At 35.5% G+C, this 24,820-nt stretch overlaps 1 protein-coding gene across 1 annotated transcript; it reads left to right on the top strand.

Annotated features, from left to right (window-relative positions):
- The first annotated feature begins 1,431 nt into the window (after positions 1-1,431).
- On the top strand, positions 1,432-19,918 carry LOC125666309 (excitatory amino acid transporter 1-like). The gene is made up of 8 exons (XM_048899485.2): positions 1,432-2,181; positions 9,025-9,067; positions 9,575-9,674; positions 13,193-13,373; positions 13,789-14,022; positions 16,046-16,240; positions 16,555-16,689; positions 17,662-19,918. The coding sequence occupies exons 1-8, from the start codon at positions 1,631-1,633 to the stop codon at positions 17,828-17,830; spliced, it is 1,608 nt and encodes a 535-aa protein (XP_048755442.2). The 5' UTR covers positions 1,432-1,630; the 3' UTR covers positions 17,831-19,918.
- Positions 19,919-24,820: the final 4,902 nt, after the last annotated feature.

Genomic DNA, 24,820 nt, shown 5'->3' with positions numbered 1-24,820 from the left:
CTATAGGACAGAATTATTTCAGTAGAGAAATATCCACTTCCATCAACAGTAACATATACAATACCGACAAAAAACGAGCACATAGTATACCTCATATAACTAAATTAACTGTTAAAGCCAATGTAAAACATCCCTATCCACAAAGACATGAACAAATCTTAATAATAAGACTGTGTCTATTGAATATGCTGCAGAGGGTAGCAAGATACGGTGCTATGGGACAATTGGTTTATGTAAATTATCCACTTCTACCCAAAGCAGCATACTCAATCACAATCGCAGTACCTTTAACAGAAAGTGTATGCATGGACTGCTTAGTTATGTGAGAGAGTTGATCACTTGTGATACATCTCAGTATAACATATACGTACATGGAAACCAACCAGGGCCATTAACCCTCGCCTAATTTAAGCTCATATCAAATATAGACCGATGTAAGTGTAAATTTTAGTCAAATGCAAAGGACACCAAGAGACGGTGCTATATTGGATGTGAATTGTCCACTTCTGTCCAATGCATGATATACATACAGTACACAGTACAACAGAAATCATTCTGTAAACACGTCATTTCTACAGTGGTCTCCTGTAGCACCAAGCAGTCATTCTCCAAGTACATGTATAAATATCTCCAAGTATAGATCTACTAAGGTTACTTAAGACATCAGCATCTTCACGTTTCATTAACCATAAATATTTATCCAATACAGACATATTGTTGAAAAGAAGACCATTCGCTGAAATGATGGAAAAGTTATTTTCTCTTGAAAGTGCATTATATGGACATTTGGAAATGAAAGTTTTTCATCTTCTATCTCTCTCAAATCATAATACAGACAGTCTGTCTTCACGTGGAATTCCACAATATCTATCCTTTTCAACCATATATGTAAACAATGTTTAGAGTTTTAAAACAATCCACAACAATAGCAATGCTCTATCGAAATGATAGGTAAGGATGATTCGGAGAATATACAGGTGTTTTATTCACAAAACTACAGGGTATATAAACTGTTATCATAAGCATCAAATGATTCGATGCTGAAAACTTGACTAAAATACTTTTATACATTGTACTGGTAAAGTGAGCGACTCGGAAACGCCGATAGCTGGAAGCTCATTTAATGTACATCAGATGAACTTTCAATCTTCTCTGTTTGTAAACAAATATCCCGTGCTGAAAGCCGATTGAAGCTCTTCTCGGTAGGTGAAAGCCGGGATATTGCCATTAATACCATCACATCGATTCCCTGAAATGCGCTCCGGTTCCGTTCCCCATACCTTGCTATATCTATATTGTGTTTGGATTTACTTTCCGGAGCAATTCATTATCCACCAATGTAGAGCTGCAAATAAGTATTTTCTTATTGATGGATGAGTTTACTTCTCGCGCATGCGTATTTGACACTAATGATAATAGCGTATCTACCCTGTAGTTTTGTGTACGCTGTTCCTAGGCTGTTTAGCTGCGGATGGTAGGTGATAGCCATATATGAAAGCACCAAGGTGAACATATACTAATTTGTTGATACAGAATATAACCCCGTATTCTATTCTTTTAAAAATAAGGAATATTGTTGATTTAAATGTTTGAATAAAAAGGTTTAGATAAAAGATTTTGAAACGCAGTCATGGATTATAAACCGCCAAAGACTGTCGTCGACCCGGAATCCAAACTGTTATACAACAACGATTGTTCGATGAAATACGATACCCAGGTGTTATACGATAGTGCATACCAAGGCAGGTATGGAACAAACATGCTACAAATGTGCTTGAAAGGACTGAAACAAAATCTCATTTTGGTTCTTTTGTTGTTATCGGTGGTATTTGGATGCGCAATTGGATTTGGAGTAAGAGCGACGGGACAGCTAACAAAAAGAGAAATAATGTATCTGCAATTTCCGGGAGAAATGCTAATGCGCATGCTCAAGATGCTGATACTACCATTGGTTATTGCAAGTTTAATTGGCGGGATTGCGGGACTCGATGCAAAAACCTGTGGCAAAATGGGGCTGAGAACAATGGCGTATTTTGGTACAACCACTTTGCTGGCTGTAATCCTAGGAATCATCATGGCGGTGACAATTCGCCCGGGCGCCAATGGCGATCAGACAGAAATCCCCAGATATGGGGAGTCAAAGAAACTGAACTCCGTGGATACCTTTCTTGATCTCATCAGGTGAGAGAAAAATATAAAAGCATCACTCTATAACAAACTCAATGTAGATATCTTTATGTCTTTATATTTCTTGGTTTTAAAATTGCTAATGAAAATCAAGTTATATTTTGATTAGCAGCAAAATGTTCATCACGTTTACTAATCATTTGAACAATAGTATATTGGTGTGGAAGAGTTTGCGAGAAAGATTTGTTGTGAGAATCAGTTATAGAATTCTACAGCTATTCATAAATTCTAGATATTCATTCGTAATGAGCTACTGGATAAGTTTCATTAATTACACCTAATATAATAGAAATTTCTTCCATACGCCGGAGGCACAATTACATATAATGAAATGCTACATCGATTTTCCCATAAGAAGCTTTTCAAGCTTAAGAGTCTGTAAATTCCCTTTCGCTATACTCAGCGTAATCACATGCGCATGCGCTGATTTACACCACTTTGCGCTAATGAAAATAATCCTGTAGCACATTTAGTAACTTTTCAAAAGGATTCATGCGACCAACTGTACCTTCTAAAATATTATTTAAGTTGTAGTCTTTGATACGTATTGAGATACTAGTACTGCGAATTCATTAATTTTCGTCGGGATTATACATCTCATTCTTTTCGAAGAGAAGTTTATCTCAATGAATTCCAATTCTCCAGGAATACGAGAAACTTGGATATAAAATTTAAGTCCACAAGGCAAAGCTTTTGCAAAAGTAGTTCTACTCAGTTAGTGACCTCTTCTTGCACCTTGATTCTATTATATTGGAAAGGAACACTTTATTTTTATACAAGCTAACATTCCTATATGAGGTTGATACGCAATCAGACAAGACAATGACTTGATTTCTTGTTTATGAGACTCTGTACTTCAAAGGCTCAGTGACACTTTTATGTAAGATCATCACTGTTCATACCCTGTGTAAGAGTACACACAAATGTCATCTCAATTAGATACAAATAATTTCTCATGTAGATACAAATAATATCTCATTTAGACACAAATGACATCTCATGTAGATACAAATGACATCTCATGTAGCTACAAATAACATCTCATTTAGATACAAATGACATCTCATTTAGACACAAATGACATCTCATTTAGACACAAATCACATATCATTTAGACACAAATCACATATTATTTAGATACAAATGACATCTTATTTAGACACAAATGACATATAATTTAAATACAAGTGTCATCTCATTTAGATACAAATGACATCTCATTTAGATACAAATGATATCTCATTAAGATACAAATGATATCTCATTAAGATACAAATACCACCTCCTTGAGATACAATTCATATCTGGGTTAGATACATGTACAAATGACATCTCATATCGATAAAAATGACATTTCGTTTAGATACAAATGACATCACATTGAGATATAAATGATATCTTGTCTAGAGACAAATCGTGCTCAAACTCTTATCCATGTGCAAATGGAATTTTAGTATTCTTTCACCAGTGATTGTTTTCTGAAATCCATTATGAATGTCATTATACAAGGTCGCAATTCTGTTTGATCAAGGTCACATTGATTTACAAATACAACATATTGCATGCATATCCTCACCGCAACTTTAGATGATTCTAGATTCACTTTGAAATTCTGTTTTTTACCTTAGTACTTCAAAGAATACAATCGATTGATTTATCATTCTGAGTTATAATTGCGATGAACACGCAGCACATGTATCTGGAATGTGCCTTTGTACGTGTGTATTCTGTGTTCATTTAAGAAATAAATTTCATTTTTAGGTCACCTTAATCGCTCAGGCGATCCATTGCTATATGTCTTGCGTCTGGCGTCGTGCGTTAACAATTGAACATTTTAACTCCTTGATAACTGTCATTCCAATTCTTTTCAAATTTGGTATGAAGCTTCTTTTTGACGGGGATGGGGGTGGGTGGGGGGGGTGGAGCATACATTATAAATTTCAAGACTCCTTCACCCCCGGATCCCAAGAGGTGGAGGAAAACCTGCCAAAATTTGACCAATTTTTAAAAATATTCTTCTCAACAACCGCATATTTGTAAGAAAAACCTATTAACGTATAGTTATGTAGAACGGGATGGCCGCTACCAAAATTGTAACTTTCATGATCCCCGAGGGAAGGTTCTGACAAAGCTTGGCATATATATTATGTATAACACGTTTGAATAACATCTTCTTGAATTCTATAGATACTAAATTGAAACTAAATGAATATCTAGAAGAAGCAGATAGCCCTTTCCAAAAATTGTAAATTTCATGATCCCAGGGGTTTGGTTCTATTTGAAATACTTCTATAATTTTGCTGATACGCTATGAAAACTTTATGCATATTTAGGAAAAGGAGGAAGAGAAGTACAAATTTTGTCGCTACCCGAGGTTCTGACTCTTGGGTGGATCCAAAATAGTCATATCGTGTTAATTCTGTGATGCAGTATGGGCACTTTCGGTGATATTACAAATCTTGTTTTACACTGCTGCTGAATATTAGAATTTGGGTTAGATATGCAGAACAGGAGAATTATTATAGATTCCATAGCCCTTTTTGGGGCTTCTGATACTTTTAACTAACACTCGGGTGACTGATGAGCCCTGTGGGCCTCTTAGTAGATAGTATCATCAACATTAGAGAGGTCTTTAAAAAGGGGCTAACTGATTCTTGATTAGAAACAATTTAGTATTGAAAAACATTAAAGAAGATATTATTTAAACGTTTTACACGTACATGTAACCACTGAAAGGTTGGTCCCGCCATTGAGTCAGAGCCACTACTCCGGGGATCGTAAAATTTACAATTTTTCACACAACTTGCCTAGTTTGTTTGTTTTGTATTTTTAATTTAGTATTTGTTTTATTGTGCAAAATATTGCCAACTGCTTTACGCAACATTGAAAATCATGAACTTGAACAGAGTTGACAAGGAAAACATACTATTGAATATGACTATTATATTACGCGGCCCAGTCAGTTTGCTCACTCCAAAAACTTGCCAATGGATTATCTTAAAAACTTACAGGACACTTTCGAAAGCTTAATTTCTTATCTTTTAAATCGGGGGTGTGGGAGGGGAGGATGGATCCTTCAACGTGACTTTTTTATCTCCCGAATTAATCAGTGTCACTATTGTAGAACACGATGGATAAAATGAAGAACAAATGTTTAAAGTCTAGATGCATAAAAATATTTTCTTGTAATATTTCTACACACATTGTCAAGTTATTAGCTGGTATTTCTACAGTCAATTTATGCTTGTGAAGTTTCTCAAATGGTATACGCATGTGTTCTCATAAGAAAGAGTACAGATCGACGTGATTGTAAATAAAGATCCCCGCTTCTAGGAAAACCGAAATACAATACGCAAGTTTAAATGCGTCGGAGTTAATTCCCTTTTAAGAACTCTTGTACAAATTGAGGCGCGAAACAATTTGTTTAACGAAGGAGGGAGACAGATGCCCATTACTGCATAAATGAATGTGCTCAGTAAGTTTCTCATACGCAGTTTCATCACTCGAATTCTATTGATACACATACAAAGTGGAGTAAATAGACACACGGAATTCTTATTTTATCACGTTATTTCGTTTATCGAATATATAGGTAGATAGTACTTGAAAATATGACTTTGCTTTATGTTATGCTTTAGTGAACATTTCTTTAATATGATAGAATTTTGTATTTACTACATTTACATCTTTAAACTGAAGCCGTTTTCAATATTTCATCGCCTTCCTTATAGACTTAGGTTCACTCTGTCCCACTTAGGCATTCAAAGTACAGTGTAGCACTAAATGCACCTCCTACTCAAAAGAACTCTTATCTCGAAACTGCGTACCATAATGGCAAAGAGCGTAGGAGAATACGATACAAGCATGCACAACACAGGAAGATTAGGGAAAAAAATTATGCGTCTTTGGTTCAAAACTCTGTTGACACCAAATAGACTCATAGTTCTGTATCGACGATAATCTGAATATCATTTAAAGATATGTTTCACTGCTTTTTTGATTCAGTATAGGTGTTTAGCCATGTATAAAATATTCCTCATTATTGAGGAAAATCACCTATCAATGAAATATTTAATGTGGCTTACTCGGTCACCGGGTACGAAGGTAAAGTCCTTGGAAGGCCGATGGAAATCTCCATTGTTTTACAATGCTGCCGAGATTTCGTCTCAGTGTTAGCGTAATGTAACTCTCTCTCTGCACGCTATAAGTTATAAAATATTTATAACGCCCTGTGGATGGACATACAATTGTAAAACATGATTGATACAATTGAAAAAGCTGTCTTTGATAACATAGGACGAGATTTATATTCTGCAATTAGATTCTGTAAAATGAAAGGAAGCAGCCTTCTAAGAACCGGAATTATCAAAGAAGAAAACTAATTTTGCCTAACGTAAGAACATAAATTTGTATTATCTATCGAATTATCAGCAATTGAATATTATTTGCGTGACATGTGTCGAACTGTCAGTTTATGATGTCTGATAAATGCTGTTTAATTCCGATTTGCTCCACTGTGTTAAACAATGAAAAACAATCTACTCCTTTTCACAATGAAGTAGTACACATAAATATTCGGTAATTACACAAATTGAAACTTCATCTGTACGTATAATGGACATGAAAGTGATCATTTTCATTCATAATTGATTGTGCTTTCGTGGTACTTCGAATATTTTCGTGACGTGAAGTTCTCTGGCGAGTTCTTGACTTTGCACTTTTTTCTCACGAGTCAAAATTGAAAGAAAGAAATAGAGAGGAAGAGGTCAATCGACCAGGCTCAGAAATAAAGGCGCCTCCTTATGTATCATTCAAAAGCCGCTTATTGATCGTTGTCCCCAAACATTGCTGCAATCGACTAATTAAACGCGCCACAGCTTCTGTCATTCAATAACATAGAGCGGCATTCCGGATATTAGAAGCAATGTGGAGTCTAGATTTTACAATTTAAAGCTCTGCGTCTGACATTTGACAAAAGCCTGAACCCAATCGTTACCCATTTGATTTGTTTTGCTTTCAGTTTTTCCTATTTTAGAGCTTTTAAAAATGATTTGTCAAGCTAAATAAATAAAATCAATTCTATTTGCAGCTATTGAGAGAAATCGTTACTGAGCGTGGAAGATCATTGTACAAAAAGTTATATGTATCGTGGTTAATACACAAGTTATATTAAGTTTTGATTCCAGTGTTTCATTTGATATGCTCATTTATATGTTACATAAATGGGATTGTAATACACACATGATTTTGCGGGCAATGCATGAATATCTAAATTATCAGTTGTGTTGATAATTCAATAACCCGAGCAAGCATCGAACTTGTGATTGCCCCGATACAATTCTATCACAGGGAACCCACTATGGAGTTCACTGTGAATATCAGAAAGCACATCCTTAAAGAGGGCCTGTGAATTAAAGCTGAATCAAACATTTTAATAAAATATCGTGCAATGCTCATTTGTAAATCTATTACACATCTAAGATTTAATTTGGAATGAGTAATGTAAAATTTGTGTCCACGGCGTGGTTTTCTAAAGACAAACGAGTTTTATAAATCAGTTCATTGTATGGTTGATAAGAAACAAGTTCTATCGCGAAAAGCTTTAATCGCGAAATCCGATTCCTTGCTTTGATTTGATTGCTCGTAAAACTCGCGATTTCACGTTTTCGCGAATTGACGCTCATGTGAAGAATCGAAGTAAATTTTGGAATTTTCATCCCATAGTAGGCATCTTTAATCAATCAGTTCTATAATTACATTAAGTATCTTCCTGTAGTGACAAATTATGTCTCAGGTCCATAATGTCTGCCGTTAATAAAACTGTCTATGAATGCTTACAATTTGAGAGAAATTGAATTAATGTCTGCAGTCATATCCGATCACGTTAAATGTATGCTGTAATTAACAATATTTGTGTTTCATCTTCGATTGTATTTCATTTCGATAAACAATTTATTGACATGCCATATTGAAATTAACTTGTTCATTTATGGCTGATATTGTTTATTTCGCAACTGATGTATCTTTCTAGTATGAAATTATAGCCCTATCGTCAATACTAAACTATCTTTACAGAACACACATCATACATACAAGTTTCTGTTGAAAATATAACGACATTGCAAAAATATTTTATGAACGTAAGGTACATATTTGACTTATTCTTCCCAGAAATCATATCCACAGGGAAGGGGCGGGGCTTTCCTCAAAGAGGATATCAAAAGGTGGAGATAACGAAGTGATCAATCTCCTGTTAAGCCTATAAAATCGAGAATAGGGCAAACACGGAACCCTAGACATACATGTACCAGAGTAACATCAGGAGCCCAGGAGGAGCAAACATTCCCTGTCGACCGGTCACACCCACTGTGAGCCCTATATCTTAATCAGATAAACGGAGTAATTCGTAGTCAATATCAATATCTTGGGAGACACTAAATCATTTTAAATGCCTGATAAAATCGTTTGTGATTCTGATTTATCAAGCTTTTCATAATGTCCCCTATCATTGAATGATCATATCGACTTTTTTTTTTTGGTTTTTCCTTTTTAAAAACGTCTCTGGCATTTTGCAATGAATGTAAGAACAGTGTGATTTTCATTGAAGGGAAACAAGCTACCCGATGCACGTCATTTATGCTATCAAGCGTTACTAAATCACGAGTTTTAAAAAAATCTTTACATTTTGATCCATGAAAATATTATCAATAGAGAAACATGTATTTATTAATGTTCGATTTTGTTTTTTAAAATTCAAACTGTGCTTCATATTTGATTTGATGTTATTTTACATGTAGTCATTTGTGTTCTTGATAAATCTGTACTTTATATTTGCAGAAATATGTTCCCAGATAACCTGATAGTTGCTTGTTACACGGGGGTAAGTTAATCATTTAATTAATTTTCTAATTAATTGCTATTTCAGAAAGTATTAGTGATTTTATAATATCATGTTCTTTTCTTTACAAATCGCTTTTTATGACACTTATATTGCACTCTTGATATAATAGTTTGTTTTCTCAGTATCATATGCCACCACAAATTCTGTCCGACATTCAGAGTACTTGGAAATGTCAAATAGAAAACCGGGATTACTTTCTTTTCTTTTTTTTAAGAATATGGAACATTTTTAATATTTTTCATTTCATCTGTAGCATCAAAGCGTAGTACAACCTAAACTCCCCAAAATATTGATTAATTCTTCAGTTTGGGGGCACAAAACGACAAGGTAGAAAATTCGTCAACGTCCGTCGGAATCCGTCGTAATTCTTCACTTATAACGTAAATACCTAAGTTCGTATAAAAACTATAATGTGTGTTATAATGAGTCTGTCATATGTTTCAGTCATTTTCATTTTCTATATAGACTTCCTGTTTTGAATTTCAGTTTAAGACCGACCTCAGTGAAAAGAAAACTTTAGAAAATGTTTCACTTCCTGTAGAGAATAACACGGAGAGTTCTGAAAACACAACACTCCAACTACGAGGTGAGGATTTCCTATTCATATACAGTAAAATACAGTTATAGCGAACACGTTTATAATGAATTCACGCTTACGGTGAAATGAATTTCATTCCCTGTAGCTTTCAAACATATGTTGAACTTATTGGATATATAACATTATAAACAAATTAATTGTTTGGTTCTCAGCACTTCGTTATAATCGTATCTTACTGTTGAACTTATTGGATATATAACATTATAAACAAATTAATTTTTTGGTTCTCAGCACTTCGTTATAATCGTATCTTACTGTAGTAGTACTTCTGTATATCAAGCTTTCTTTGCTAAAAGTCGCGGATGAATACCGTCTCCATGAATGCTTAAACTTTTTGGCAAGCGTGATCACATTGCATGTTACTTTCACATTTTATCCCAATGACACAACTTTAATCCGGGAATGTTTAAGAAATGAAATGCATGAGGGCATAGTCATGAACTGCGACGTTTACCGCCAGCATCTACTTCATGGTGCATGTTAGCGTGTCACGAAAAGTATGCTGGCATAAAGGGTTGCCGTTCATATCATCATGTATTTTCAGAATGAAATTTATTTTTTTATATTTACATTCCACTGTCATTTCTGTCAGAGTATTCCCAGCCGTTAACATAGTCTTAATATATCAAGACTCATAAGCACATCATTCACATTCATGAGGAAATGACTATAATTTCAATTGGTAAATCTATCGAAGTTAAAGATGTATGTAAAATTAATATTGATGTACAATACCTGGGATGATGTACACAGTGGTTGCCATCGTAAAAAGTTTTTACAGTGCTTTATTTTCGTTATTTTGAATCTCTAACAAAGGAACAATTATGCCATAATGAAATGCAATAAATTGGTGTTTAGTCTATGCAAATCTAACAAAGTTTTTACAATGTATATACACTATAGAAATTCATAGTTTCAAAATTTTACCATGTCATCAATGTCTTCACTACTTTAATCAGGGTTTGTAATGCTTGTTTTCTTGACTTTTTCCGAACGTGCCTCAAATTACTAAAACTTAAGAACACTAAATCCAAATACCAAGTATTTCCTACACATTTAAATCAGAGCGTGTCTCCGTGTGTATAAAAGTTCGTAATATGGTAAACCAACTCCCATGTATCCGAGTTTTCACGATAGTAGATTGATCATCGAAGGTAGGTTTACGGTACAAACCATTCTATCTAATTGTCACGGCTTTTATAGCAAATTATATATATGGCTCACGGCGGATGTGACCGGTCGACAGGGAATGCCTACTCCTCAAGGCACCTGATCCCACCTCTGGTGTGTCCAGGGGTCCGTGTTTGCCAACCTCTCTATTTTGTATTCCTTATGGGAGTTATGAGACTGATTAATGTTCGTTATCTTCACCTTTCATATCAAATACAATTAAGATGTGTATTATTTTTGCATACAAAGAAAATAACGGCTTGTTGGTTTTATATTGTATAACTCCCACTCGAGAATATTTCACACATGGAGACGTTGTCATTGCCGGCGAAAGGCTGCAAATTTTAGGCCTATGCTCGGTGCTTACGACCTTTGAGCAGGGAGGAATCTTTATCGTGCCACACCTGCTGTGGCATGGGGCCTCGGTTTTTGCGGTCTCGTCCGAAGGCCCGCCCCATTTAGTCGACTCTAACGACAAGCAAGAGGTACTGAGGACCTATTCTCACCCGGATCCCAGGGGAAATAAAAATAGATTAACAAATCAAGATAAAGCTGTAGAATGTTGCTACTGATAACTATTTCTCAAAACCTTTCGTTTCAGTGGCAATCAACCATGTGCAATTTGAGTTAATTTGTTTCCATGGGAACCGGAGTGTTTACTTAGCTTTAATCAAATTTTGCTTAATACCAGTTTCTCCCATTTTATGAAGTTTAAATAAAATTCTTGATTATTTTAGTTCGTTTCGACGAAGATTCACGCATATAGGTTTAAATTTAGCACTATGTCACGGCTATTTCAGACTAAGTGTTCTCTCGAAATGTTTTCTTTGTTACAGTACGTTGCGATCAAGAATTTCTAACTCAAATAAGATTCTTTATCTTGCCACTTCAAAATGAGAGGCTTAAGGAGGTATTCTACATCGTCATAATGACTGATTTCCTTTCAAAACATAGATGAAATTTTGAATATCAGCAATAGTTGTCTATTCATTTCAATAATTATCGACTAGGTAAGTAGCTCAGTAGGTTAGCACGTCGACTGCTGAACTGTAAATTGCGGGATCATATCCAGCAGGGATTTTAAATGTTTTTCAGATTTGTTTTTACTAAAACTACATTTTTGACAAAATTAAGTAAATTTTAATGTTTTCAATTTCAAAAAAAAAAAATTGTTGTACATATCTTCCACTTTTCATCCATATCAATTTCTCTGGTGTAGCATACATCCTTAACGCTAACCTTCAAAGTTTAACACAAGTCCCACGATCAATCATGCAATCTTGATGTATTTTGTGTCGCAAGACGTGAATTAAGTAACCCACCGCTCTAGTGTGCAGATAAATCTTTATTTTCACTCACGCGAGATCCAAAGCAGCATGAAGCAACTTAATCCTTAAATCATTGTTTAATCCGGTGCTAGAAAGTACTACATTTTATCGGAAGAGAAGATACAATGATGGTCCTTCCAGAGAGATTAATCGAAGGTATATCAATAATAGTGATGGAGGCACAAAAATATGGATGTGTTTTTTATCCCTCAGTAGAACGAAACAAGATGATCGTTGTTGTTGTTAAAACTACCAGTGGCATACATGCAACAGTTAGGTACTTAAACTTTATCGAAATATGCATGGAATTAAGTGATAGACTCAAGGATCTCTTAATCAGATTTCCAGAAAATCCCCTCGTGTTCATTTAAGCAACCAAAAGTTTAACTGTCGTGATTGAACTTTATTAGAATATTACATGTCGTAAAAAAAATAATAAAGTTTAAAACATAATCAAGTTCTCGGCAAATTCTTATTGAAGGAATCTTAAGAAAGATAATCAACGTTTTTCTATTCACCTCTACTTCCTTTTATTGTATTTCACGTCAAGGTATACAATCAGAATTATTTCAAACTGTAATACTTTTCTTATTTTCGGATCTGTACAGTTTATATAAGAAATAAACGTATATAATTTTCTAAAAGCCAACGATTTCCAATCACCTGTAAATGTGGTCAAGTGAACACAATGAAATATTAAAATGTAACACCTGTGAACCAGATTTTATACGAGTGAGAAACATCCGCGAAATTTGCAAATACATGCACCACTCTTTCGCGATTGATTGTCGCTGCGAACCAGTTATTTTATCAATAGGGAGCATATGTAAAGTGACTTATGAATGCCCAACATCAATGTAAAAGGTTATTCGCGAATATTTTTCTTCGTAAACGCGTTCCCATCGACCATTCGCGAATAAAAAGTCCTCTTGATGATCACAAATAAATGTTGGTTTACGATGTTGAATATTTTGTACTTGTAATCGACCTTTGAACTCATTTTTCCAGAGTCCGTCACAATGGAACCTACCAAAGGAGAGACTGGTCAGTCTAATATCCTGGGTCTCGTGGTCTTCTCTGTGTGTTTTGGAATCGTCATTGGCAGAATGGGAGAGAAGGGGAAACCACTGCTCAACTTCTGCAACTGTGTCACGGAATGTACTATGAAGCTTTTCGTCGTATTCATATGGTATACATGTTATGTATCAAACAAACCTGTAAAATTCTTCATTTCAGTAATAATTGCATATATACCGGAAGTGATCTGTATGGGCATTATGTTCCTTCTACACAGCGGAGTCGGTGGATAACTTAACTTGGCTAACGTTTAGCAGATTGTTAGAATCCTCCCGAAAATAAAACATTTGCGAAAATTTCCCCCGTGTTATGACGTGTGACGTAATTCTTTTGAAAGTATTTCGGCAATGTGTTCGTTACATAGACATGATAACCCGTCAGTATTCATTGTCCTATTTCATTTAAGGCCTTAATTTTTCATCCATATTTCAAAACATTTTTAGTCCATATTTGAATAACTTGATCTTACCTGAGACCTAGTATCGTTCAATTCAGCGGTCATTCCAAAACACTTTGTATAATTATAGGTATTCTCCAATCGGAATAACGTTTCTGATCGCTGGGAAAATTGTGGGGATGGAGGACTTCGGAGTTCTAATGACCCGCGTCGGTCTGTATTTCCTGACCGTTTTGTTCGGACTGTCGATCCACGGAGCGATCATCCTTCCTCTGATGTACTTTGCCCTCACTAGACGTAACCCTTATGCATTTCTACGAGGCATTCTAGAGGCAATGGCCACAGCATTTGGGACTTCGAGCAGGTAGAACTTCAATCCGTTTCCCATTATCAACATAAAGTATTGAATTAGTATAATCATAAATGGTTGCATTTTCAAATGCATATCTTGTGGATTATGTATTAATTATTTAATTTAGTGTCGAATATTTACAAAAATGAGTAGTTGAAATAATATGATAGTGAAAGGTGACGATAACGAACAGTGGTCATCTCATAACTCGTACGTGTATCAGGAGTGCAAAATAAATAGTTGGGCAAACACAGACCCCTGGATATACCTGGGGTGGGATCAGGTGCCTAGGAGGAGTAAGCATCCCTTGTCGACCGGTCTCACCCGCCATGAGCCCTATATCTTAATCAGGTAAACGGAGTAATTCGTAATATGTAGTACCAAGAACGGCCTAACGATTGATATGAAACACGTTAGACAGCATTTGACCCAATGACAGGTTGCATTGGCAAACTATATCGTTATTAAGACCATATAATTTGCGAAATGCTGACTTTAAAAGAGACTGTTGAAACCCTGTATCATCAACTTGTTCGTCAGTATAGCCTGCCTCGATTTATCTATGTAACGCATTTAGAATAGTACGTAGTACGTCACACAATCTCCTTAATGTAGCGAAACGAATTATATTGAGTCTGTCTTAGTACTCGAAAGTTAAGGAACCCATTGAATTGTCGTAAAAAGGAATCTATCAGTCTGTCATTTGACAGGATCACGTTAGAAATTATTATCGGCATTTATTGTTACGATGGCGAACCAAGAAGGACACAATTTATTTAAAAAGCGAACGTTTTCTAAATTGCTTGAAGTTTCGTCATAGTAACACAGATTAAAGCTGTATACAATATCAATATTTTACCGACGTACATTTCTATATCAATGTCAAATCTGCTATGGTCTATCAGACAATCAACGATATAATATTTTATCTATGACAAACGGGGTGACTTCCCCATCGTCACCCAGATAGATAGACAGACATATAGATAGATACTAGTATTGATATTTCATTATCACCTGCGTGTTGTACTCAGTGGTAGGGCGTTCGCTTCATTACCGGGTTGTGAATTCGATCCCCACTCGTGCCACATCGAAGACATTAACATAGATAGTGATTGTACCTTTGTCACACGCTCGACATTCACGGGTATGTCGGGTATGACCTTAAAATTGAAGGTTCCGTGTCGCGGTTGGCTTTGGCACGTTATAAAAACCCTCACTACTACAGCCCTGAGCGCTAAGCATAGATCTAAATTTGTGGCACTTCACCTACAGCTGGTGACGTCTCAATATAAGTGAAAAATTCTCGACGGGACGTTAAACAAACAAACAAACAAACAATCCATCAATGTATGTCTTTGATTGGATACACGAGATCATGATTTGCGTATGATCATTTTTGTTTTTCATACCAAGGCAAGCTACTGACAAATAGGTTAATGTTACAGGGGTTTGAACAATATCGTTTAAAGTCAGCATTTCGCAAATTCTATCGTCTTTATACATGGAATATTTCAAATTTGCAAATATAACCTGTTATTAGGTCGACTGTTGCCTGACGTGTTTCTTACCACTTTACATATATACTGATTTTGACTACGGAGTATTCCGTTTACCTGAAGAAGAGAGAGGGGGGATCTTATTTTTATTTATTTAAGATAAGCAGAACAAAGATGGTGCAAAATTGCTAAAATAAATATATTTAAATCTTGTAAATTTCATAATATTCCGTTAAACAGCTATAGAAATTACAGTATAGTAATTCGAAAACGTATGAATATTGAACACTCTATTGTATTGCGAATTCATGAATAATTTGTGTTTGTGATGTTCTGTCTATATTTTTCGCTCGCCAAGTTTTATCTTAAGTGCTTATTTCGCGGATCCCCATGCTATATATACCATTGCTAATAATACATTATAAATAACCTAGACATTGATTCCTTAAGCTCTATTCTGATATATGTCTGTATTCTATAGATATACACTACTGTAGTTTTGGGGAGTTTTACATTTATTATTGATAATGAATCAGTTCAGCAACGATGCCAGTCACCTTACGTTGCCTGGAGATGAAAAATGGAATCGACCCGAGGGTGAGCAGCTTCGTGATCCCAGTAGGCGCTACCATTAATATGGACGGTACAGCCCTCTACGAGGCAGTGGCGGCACTCTTTATTGCCCAAGTCAACGATATCGATATGTCTTTTGGACAGATAGTCACAATTAGGTATTTATACAGCATTTCCATTTTCACTGATTAAGTTCATTCTTAGGATAAATCTATGTAAGATTCTACGTGAATTTTTGTAAATTTATTACACTGCCTATAAAAGTGCATTGGCGTAGCTTGGGTTCGAATATTACCGAGGCAGCTATCGACATTTTAACAACGTAAAAGGTGTTGGGTGTTTTTTTTTTACCGAGGCAGCTGCCTCGGTTGCCTCAATGTGGAAGCTACGCCACTGAAGTGATTTATTTTCTTGATCCCTAACCTTTGCACAATATATTATCCATAACCGGTAATTATGTAATGCTTTGCAGCATAACAGCTACTGCAGCCTCCATAGGCGCCGCTGGGGTTCCACAGGCGGGTTTGGTTACTATGGTCATAGTCCTAGCTGCTGTTGGTTTACCAATTGATGACGTCACTTTGATTCTTGTCGTTGATTGGTTCTTGTAAGTTAAAGATAGAATTTCTTGAAATTTGATTCTAGGACCACAGCCCATACGAAAGAAGTGCTATGATCGAGATCATAAAATATGGATATTTTCGATTTTACTGAAGCAGCAGCATTTCACAACTATATAGTCTTTCGTACTAATGACGACATCGTTGGTTTAGTATTCTGAGGCATTGAAAATCATAATCTTTTGGTGTTGAGATGCAATCTTTCTATCAATAAGGGTTAAGTAACTTATTTATCCTTGTCAAGGTTAAAGCAGAGAATTTAGTCTACTTTATGTATTCTAAGTATATAGTTGTGCAATGTTGCTACTTCGATAAAACTGGAAACATCCATATCTTGTGATCTCGATCATACAGAAAAGTAATTGTTAAGTAATTTGTTAAACACCATTCAAGACCTCTGAAGTTGATATCAAAATGATGCTGTAGTTAATTATTGACAATGTCTCCGTAGACTTGGCTGATCAGGTCATCCAACAGTCTGTTGGAATTACCATGTGCACGAATTGTGCTCCTTTAATACCTTACCTGCTTCTGTACTTTTGATAGTTTATTTAAAAGCTTCTACATCAGGAGAAAAATTCCAAAATCTAGGTAGAAATATTTCAGTATCACTTACATGATTATGGTGTTTATGTCTCTCAATTGATTCGATACAAGAGAGCATGTACTGCCAATCTTTAAACTGATAGAGGCTACTGATAGATAAGTTACCAAAATTTAAACAGTCTCGTTTAAAGTCAGCATTTTGCATATCATATTATGTAGAAGTTTTGAAAAAAATTGTCTCGTAATGGTATAAAATAGGTCAGTTAAGAAAAGGAGCACATGGGAGTTCCAATAGACCGTTGGAAGACTTGATCACCAATGACTGGTAGAATTGATGACGTTCACAACTGTTCGTCTTCTGCTCTTTTTCATCCATTACAAAGTAATTTCAGAAAGAAATTGATATTTTATAGGGATCGATTTCGCACAATGACAAATGTCGTGGGAGACAGTATCGGAGCTGGGATAGTTTACCATTTGTCTAAGAGTGAGTTATCCGCACACCAGGAGGATAAAACCGAGAATCTCAACCTTGTACGAGTTGATATTCCCAACGGAAAAGAAGCGATAACTGCTGTGTGATTGGTGGTCAGGATAAGAAGCCTGAGTAGTTGTTCGGATCACAAGCATCACAACGTAACCTCACAGTACTAGAGTACTAGAATCTGTTGGATATTACTTGAGTAGTGATTGTAGTGTATGTTGTTATTTGTTTGGGCTTTCACAGCTCTAAGATCGGATCGCAACGAAAAGACTATACATTGTATACAATACAATATGCTGAAAATTGTGGATGGAAAAAAATCTTATAATCCAGGGGCGGATCCAGAAAATCTTTAAGAGTCGGGGGCTTGCGACGCGATTTTGCACCGTTTTTGCCCAAAGTGGGGGTAAAGACTCCAAAAAGGAAACAAATGACCCGCTGTTGTTTAACTATTCCACAAAAGGGGTGTAACCCACTAGATCCGCCACTGTAAATTGTATGAAGTACAAACGATTGTATTAGATACAAATTGATTTAGAAAGTATTTTGTTAATGACATGCGTGTTAATGTATTATAATGTAGCTCTGTTTGCTTAGATTTTTCAGAATGCTGATTTTGGACTGTACATTGTATTTTCTTTATTTAAAGAATTGATAATTCCGCGAGAATTACCCGGGATTGTGATGATGGGTATGTGCGAATTAGAAAGTAGCATCACTTTTCACATCAAACTGTAAATTATAATTGTTAGATATTACACGTCCGTGAATTGTATGTTCGGTAATAGAGACTAGATCCGACTTTAACTATCAAGCTGAAGCTTCCACTTGTTTTGAATTGAAGACTTTTTGAATTAAAAAACAAAATTAAACAGTGATAGTGATGAAAAAATCCGTATCACAACGGGGTCAAATTTGCGAACACTAAATTTGGCTTTTTCTGCTAAAAGATCTGCTGTGATTAGATGTCTACCGCATTTAGAAGATTGATTCGTGTGTTGGTTAGGATACCACGAAAATAAGGAAGATTGCATCATCTCTATATAGTTTATTGACACTGTAATGTAGCATGACCAACTTGTACTAGTGGCGGATCCACAACATTTTCAAACGTGGGGATAGAACCCAAGTTTGTACCTTTTCCGCTTCAAAAACAAGAGGGTGTGAAGACCCCAAATTAGCAAAAATTACCATTTTTGTTAAAATATTCAACCAAAGAAGTGTATTCCCCTGTAGATCCGCCACTTACACTGAACTACAACCCTCAAATAGCAGCAGGTGGTTTTTTTTAAATTAAGAACATCAGGGATGTTTCGTTTATAAACGTTCAGAGTGATATATCTGTAGAAATGCACATGCAGGTAAATTACATTATACAGTTCTAAGTATTGACAAAATGACGTTTAACACACTACGTATCGTAAAAATTTTGGTAACCGTAGTAAACCAATGACTGTGTCTGATGCCACGTCAAAACCACGTAGAAAGGCTGAAGAGAGCTACGTCTCCGGCGGGCGTTAGATAGCCTGAAGAGGGCTACGTATCCGGCGGGCGTTATGCGGTGTACGTTGGGTCAACGGCAAAAATATCGGGCACTATTCCATACTTCCCGAATATGCCCCCATCAATTGAATGTATGAGGGCAATAATTGGATTGATGCACTCATCAATTAAATTGATGAGAGCAATAATTTTGATGCGTGCAATCACTGATCATCATTATTGAGTCTTAGAATAATTGATGATATCTTGAGTTGATGTTAATATGGCGTAACATAAGACCAAGTTAGAAAATGGACTATATTTTTAAATATTGTTATTTCATGACTAGATATATCATCAAAAAGACCCCGTCTCATATTTCATAGAATTATGATATAGTAGGTCAAACTCAACTTGGTTTCGTTGCAACATTCAGTATCAGTATTATTATTCCGAATATAGATGTCGATTTCAGATCAGACAGAAGATTGTTTTGTAGTTGCAGGATCATTGACAAAGAAGAACAGACTGTTCATGAAATGATCATCGTACAAGTTATACCTCAGTGACGTCAATAGCTGTGTTTTTGTTAGGTTGGTTACGACTGTAGCTGAAATCTTATAGGGGATTTTAAGAGATGTGAAATCATTGCAGTAGTAAGACTTTGTTTCCTTTACTTATGTGAATTAAAATATATAATTTGAGATTCATGGCATCTTTATTTCAACAACGAAAAGGGTATTGGGAGAGGGGTAAAACAGATTCTTGTGGGAGGGACAAAACAGATTTTTGGGGAAGACCCCCCCCCCCCCAATTTTTTGGAAAAATATCTACTTATTTCCTCTGTGAACTTCTAAAGATAAATCCGTCCTGGTCGCTACTCCTACCCCTACATCTATCATTTATTTTAGTATAATTCTGAGATTTACTTTCTCTATCTATCTATCTATCTCTTTGGCTGTACTGCAAGCTTACGGTTACTGAATTGTACAGTATTACATCACCGTCCGTCCGGAAAAGGTGTTACTGTCGTTCATTGTCAGGGATAAAAGGTACCACCTGAAGTGATTGAAAGATTCCAGTGAGGTTCTATTCAGAGTAATCATGTTAATTTTCATTATTTGCCATGTCAACTCCGTGCACAAGAGCGATCAGAAAAGTCGCACAAGTATTCCTACTTTCCCCCCGAAAAACTAGGGTACAACTTGCCAAGTTGATAACTATTTACGTTAGCGTGAAATAAAATTTCATACAAACAGAGAAAAAAAGCACTACACACTGATTTTGACTACGGATAACTCCGTTTTCCTGATCAAGATATAGGGCTCACGGCGGGTGTGACCGGTCGACAGGGGATGCTTACTCAGCCTATGCACCTGATCCCACCTCTGGTGTGTCCAGGGGTCCGTGTTTGCCCAACTCGCTATTTTGTTTTGCTTATAGGAGTTATGAGATTGATTACTGTTCGTTATCTTCACCTTTCATGAATACCCATTTTCACCCTACCGTTATCTCGGTTGAGATTTGGCTCCGTTGAATATTCACCGAATCTCGGAGTAACTGTAAATATGCATTGTACTTATTCTATATCACTAATAAAGAAAAACAGACAATAGGAACTCTTCAATATCAGGAGATAAACAATTCCTTCATTTTAACAGAAAATTTAGTGACTGTTTTTATTTTGGGATCTCCATATCTAGATGGTAAGAAATACAAAATTGATAACCTAATAGAGAGTTATGAAGGACTGCTCTGAAATTCGGTGAAGGCGCCAGTCCAAATATCCAGCCGAGCTGAATCTCAGTCGAGATTACCCCCACCGGTGGTTGAACTCACGACCTGCAGAACCAAATCTCCTGGCTTCGCGTGACCAGAGCTCGACCATTTACATTGTACCTCTAGGCAAGTATAAAAAAAAACTTGCGTTCAATAACGATGGAATTCTCGCCATGCTGTCACACGATACATAGTCATTCAAAATGGAAATAGAATACAGTCATTTGAGGTTAAAAGAGGATCATACAAGATACACGTTGCATTTGAAATATTTTTGTAAATAAACATAACTGCCCTAAGTGAAGAAATATTTGATATAAAGCACAGACAAATTCACTATTTATAATTGGATACCCATTTCCGCCCATACCCGTGTATAAAAGCCAGATATATCCAATGTTTTTACCTTCGATAACTTTACAAATTGTAAAAATAGCCATTTCATCATGGATGCGTTGCAGTTGTAAACAATGCTTTATGAATCTTGATAAATATCTAAGGTAATTCCACCCCTCTAGAATTATAGGTTCAATCTAATATTCGATTGTTGATTATTGAAATAATATATCTTAAAAACAAATGAAAATGATAAAATAAGTATGTTGCGGTATTAATATTTTTTTTTTTTATCAATTAGCACACATATACCTGTTATCAACGTCAGAAAATTGCAATTTTCCGTAAACAGCATTATCAAAATTTCACAAAACACTGGTTAAAACAGTATAATAGTGTTCATAACAATTTCATGACACTGTTTCTTTACAATATATACAAAATGTTTGTGAAAATGCAGGACATCTATCGCATAATGGACTTGATAAATAATTTAATGAAAACAGAGTTATTGCCCTTGGATTTAATATTTGGAAACATATAATTGATTATTCATATAAAACTTAGACTTTTGAAATATTTTATGACTAACAAGATATTTTACAATAGCTATTGAAAGAGACTCCAACAAAATTTATGTTCCTGTGATGCATAAATCTTATTAAATCATTGACTTTGCAAAATCTTATGAGGTCACTGGAGGGTGGAACTACGTTAAATGCTGTGAATTCCGACCGAAATGATTTCATGTTTCATGTGTTCATGTAATAACGCGCTTCATGAAGTATGCCGTTGTGAGCAGTTCACAGCCTCATTTCGTGTCTTTATCTATTGTGTGTATCTAATTGATTATACATGTTTATTAGTGATATCATTGCGGAAATTACAATGATACATGCACAAGACCCATTTCAATATCCGATGTTCATTTAAATAAATGTTTATAAACATTCCTTTGTTATACGCATGTAATAATTCAAAACTCGGGAGTGTTCATCAGAATTAAACACCTTAACTATCAGACTTGTATGTGTATACCTTAAGATTAAAATGTCTGACCTCGTAAGCCGGTCATTAAAACATTAATCCCAGTAGGATTTTCGGTTTTAGAAAGAGTGATTGCCATTGTTAGTTTCTCGTTTGTGTATTACATCTCATATAAATCATGAAATTTACCACTAGTTTCCTGCGATCCCTAGTTGTACTGATTGGAGTGCTGTGTTTGGTTTCTGCAGGTGAGTAGTAAACATGGAATTTTTTTTTAGTTTAGATACTCCTTTTCATGATACTAGTATGATATGCAGCTCAATGTCCCGAGTCAGTCATTCATTGCGGCCTGAAAGATACTTCATACCTATTGAATTTTCTGTTTAATAAAGGGTAATACTCAAGAAATAAATTTCATTTTTGAAAACTGTTGACGCTTCCCGCCGGGAAACTTTATGAAGCGCGTCTGTGCTGGTATATACTTAACGCTTCATGAAAAGTATGCCACGAAGCGCTACAGTGGATACCCTAGTGCATCTTCCAAAATTAAATTTATTTGTTAAATTTACATTCTAATTTCATTTCTATCGTAATTTTCAGCTGTTAAAATAGACGTATTATATTTATCAAGATTCAACTGCAACGTTTTCATGAAGAAATGGCTATCAATACCATTTGTGAGATATCGAAGGCAAAAACAAAAACCATTGCCGTTGGACATGTCAATTTTAGTGTTTATTTCTATGTTCTTTCACAGCTTTCAGCATTAAACTTATCCGTATTAGCGACTAGCAACCTATATACAATGTACATGTACAGTGTATGTATATAATACATGTATATGTGGTAAACATTTGAATTTTTGAAGGAGAGTTTTAATCACTGAATAGTATGATTATAAAGTACGTGTACGACGTTGTTTCTCTGAGTAATGATTCGCAGCACAATTGAAATCAAAGTCCACGCTTCCCTTTCTGGGAGACGCTTATGCTGTTCTAAACAAAATGCAGGAATTATCCATTTGTATATACTCTAAACTTAGCGTTATTCCAGGTCTATATCAGGCATCGAAGAGAAAGTGAGATTCTTTTTTATAAGAACAAATCTGATATCATTACTTACACAGTCAATTCTGGACATAATACGGAGTCATCTAGAATGTGAAATGGAAATTCGTATTAGGCGAGTAAGGATTTTCAAACCTGACTGATTCTGTATTATCTATCAAACTAAATATATGACGAATTTATCCCACAGAAGACCTTTACAAGATTTGTTTCAGATTTCAGTAACTTCTTTCATAAATATGACTCAATTATCAAATTTAACGTGCATCACATTGAACATCATAAAACAATTACATAACCACGTCATGTAAATCATTAAAATGACTAAAACGGAATGCAGACATACATTGAAAGCACTTTCTAACATTACTGGTGGATATCATGCATCTAATTGTTAAAATGACACATTGTACAGTCCCTGCATGGAGATAGTGTATTGAAGAAAAAAAGTCACACGATTCCGTTTTATCGAATCTTCATTACAGTATACATTTGTATATTGTTTTGAACATATCTTATTGATATCTTATTGATCAACCCAAAAGGATTGGGAACAAGTTCTAACAACTTACAATTCCCTCTCCTAAAATATCACAACCTGTCATGCAAATAATGATTAAAGGTCAAATGTCAATCTAATGAAAATAAGATACGCTCACAATCGCTACAACATACTTACGCAGAGTATACGGTGCGGATCTAAGAAGTCTGATTTTAGATTGGGTAAAATGTACAATGATTAGACGAATCAACAAATTTGTCTGAAGTGAAGTAAATTTGAGATTCACGTATATTTCTTTGTACATGCAAAAGACTACTCCAAACAATGTCGCCGTGTTTGATGTGTAGTACAGGACAGCTTGGCTGATCTCTCCATGAAACAGCTTGTTTTTCTTTTCATGCTTTCCTTCACAGTGTCGTCTACGAATATAAGTAATTGGCTACAATCCTTACGCTGGATTTTACAATGGGATTAATACCTTTGTACTGATATCTTAATGCAATCAATCTGTTGGCCTCTATGTTCAAGATCAAATCCTACACAAACCGACAGGGATCCAAAATTAACACACTCAAGCTACAATGTAAGGATGACAGCCATTGGCGTAGAGTTGCCTTTTGTACAATGAAGTATCGAACTATCACGTGATTAGTTTACATAAATCGAGACTCGTACATTGTATTTGCATATCGCTGTGCAACAGCTTGAATGTTGTCAGCTTGTGGACTGTGTTGCGTGTTGATAGAACGTATTCGGGGCCACTGATTCAGAATGTCTATTGCAAATTTGGATTGGCAGGGCAAACATTAGCTAGATAGCTAGTGCGGATATTTGTCGACCTGTTGCTCTTTGAAACAATACTTAGTCCCGCAAGCATTCTGAAATGGCAAACTCCCCCATCAAGGCATCGCATTGTCTTCCAGAGGTCTGAACGC

This window comes from Ostrea edulis, chromosome 10 (assembly GCF_947568905.1).
Source record: "Ostrea edulis chromosome 10, xbOstEdul1.1, whole genome shotgun sequence".
Classification (NCBI taxonomy): domain Eukaryota; kingdom Metazoa; phylum Mollusca; class Bivalvia; order Ostreida; family Ostreidae; genus Ostrea; species Ostrea edulis.
This window is presented reverse-complemented; position numbering and strand designations above follow the sequence as displayed.

Excerpts from the sequence above, each read along its gene's own strand:
- LOC125666309 (XM_048899485.2), top strand. The coding sequence starts at position 1,631 with ATGGATTATAAACCGCCAAAGACTGTCGTCGACCCGGAATCCAAACTG. Across the intron at positions 9,675-13,192 it reads CACAACACTCCAACTACGAG|AGTCCGTCACAATGGAACCT; the intron begins GTGAGGATTTCC and ends TCATTTTTCCAG. Across the intron at positions 16,690-17,661 it reads CTTGTCGTTGATTGGTTCTT|GGATCGATTTCGCACAATGA; the intron begins GTAAGTTAAAGA and ends GATATTTTATAG.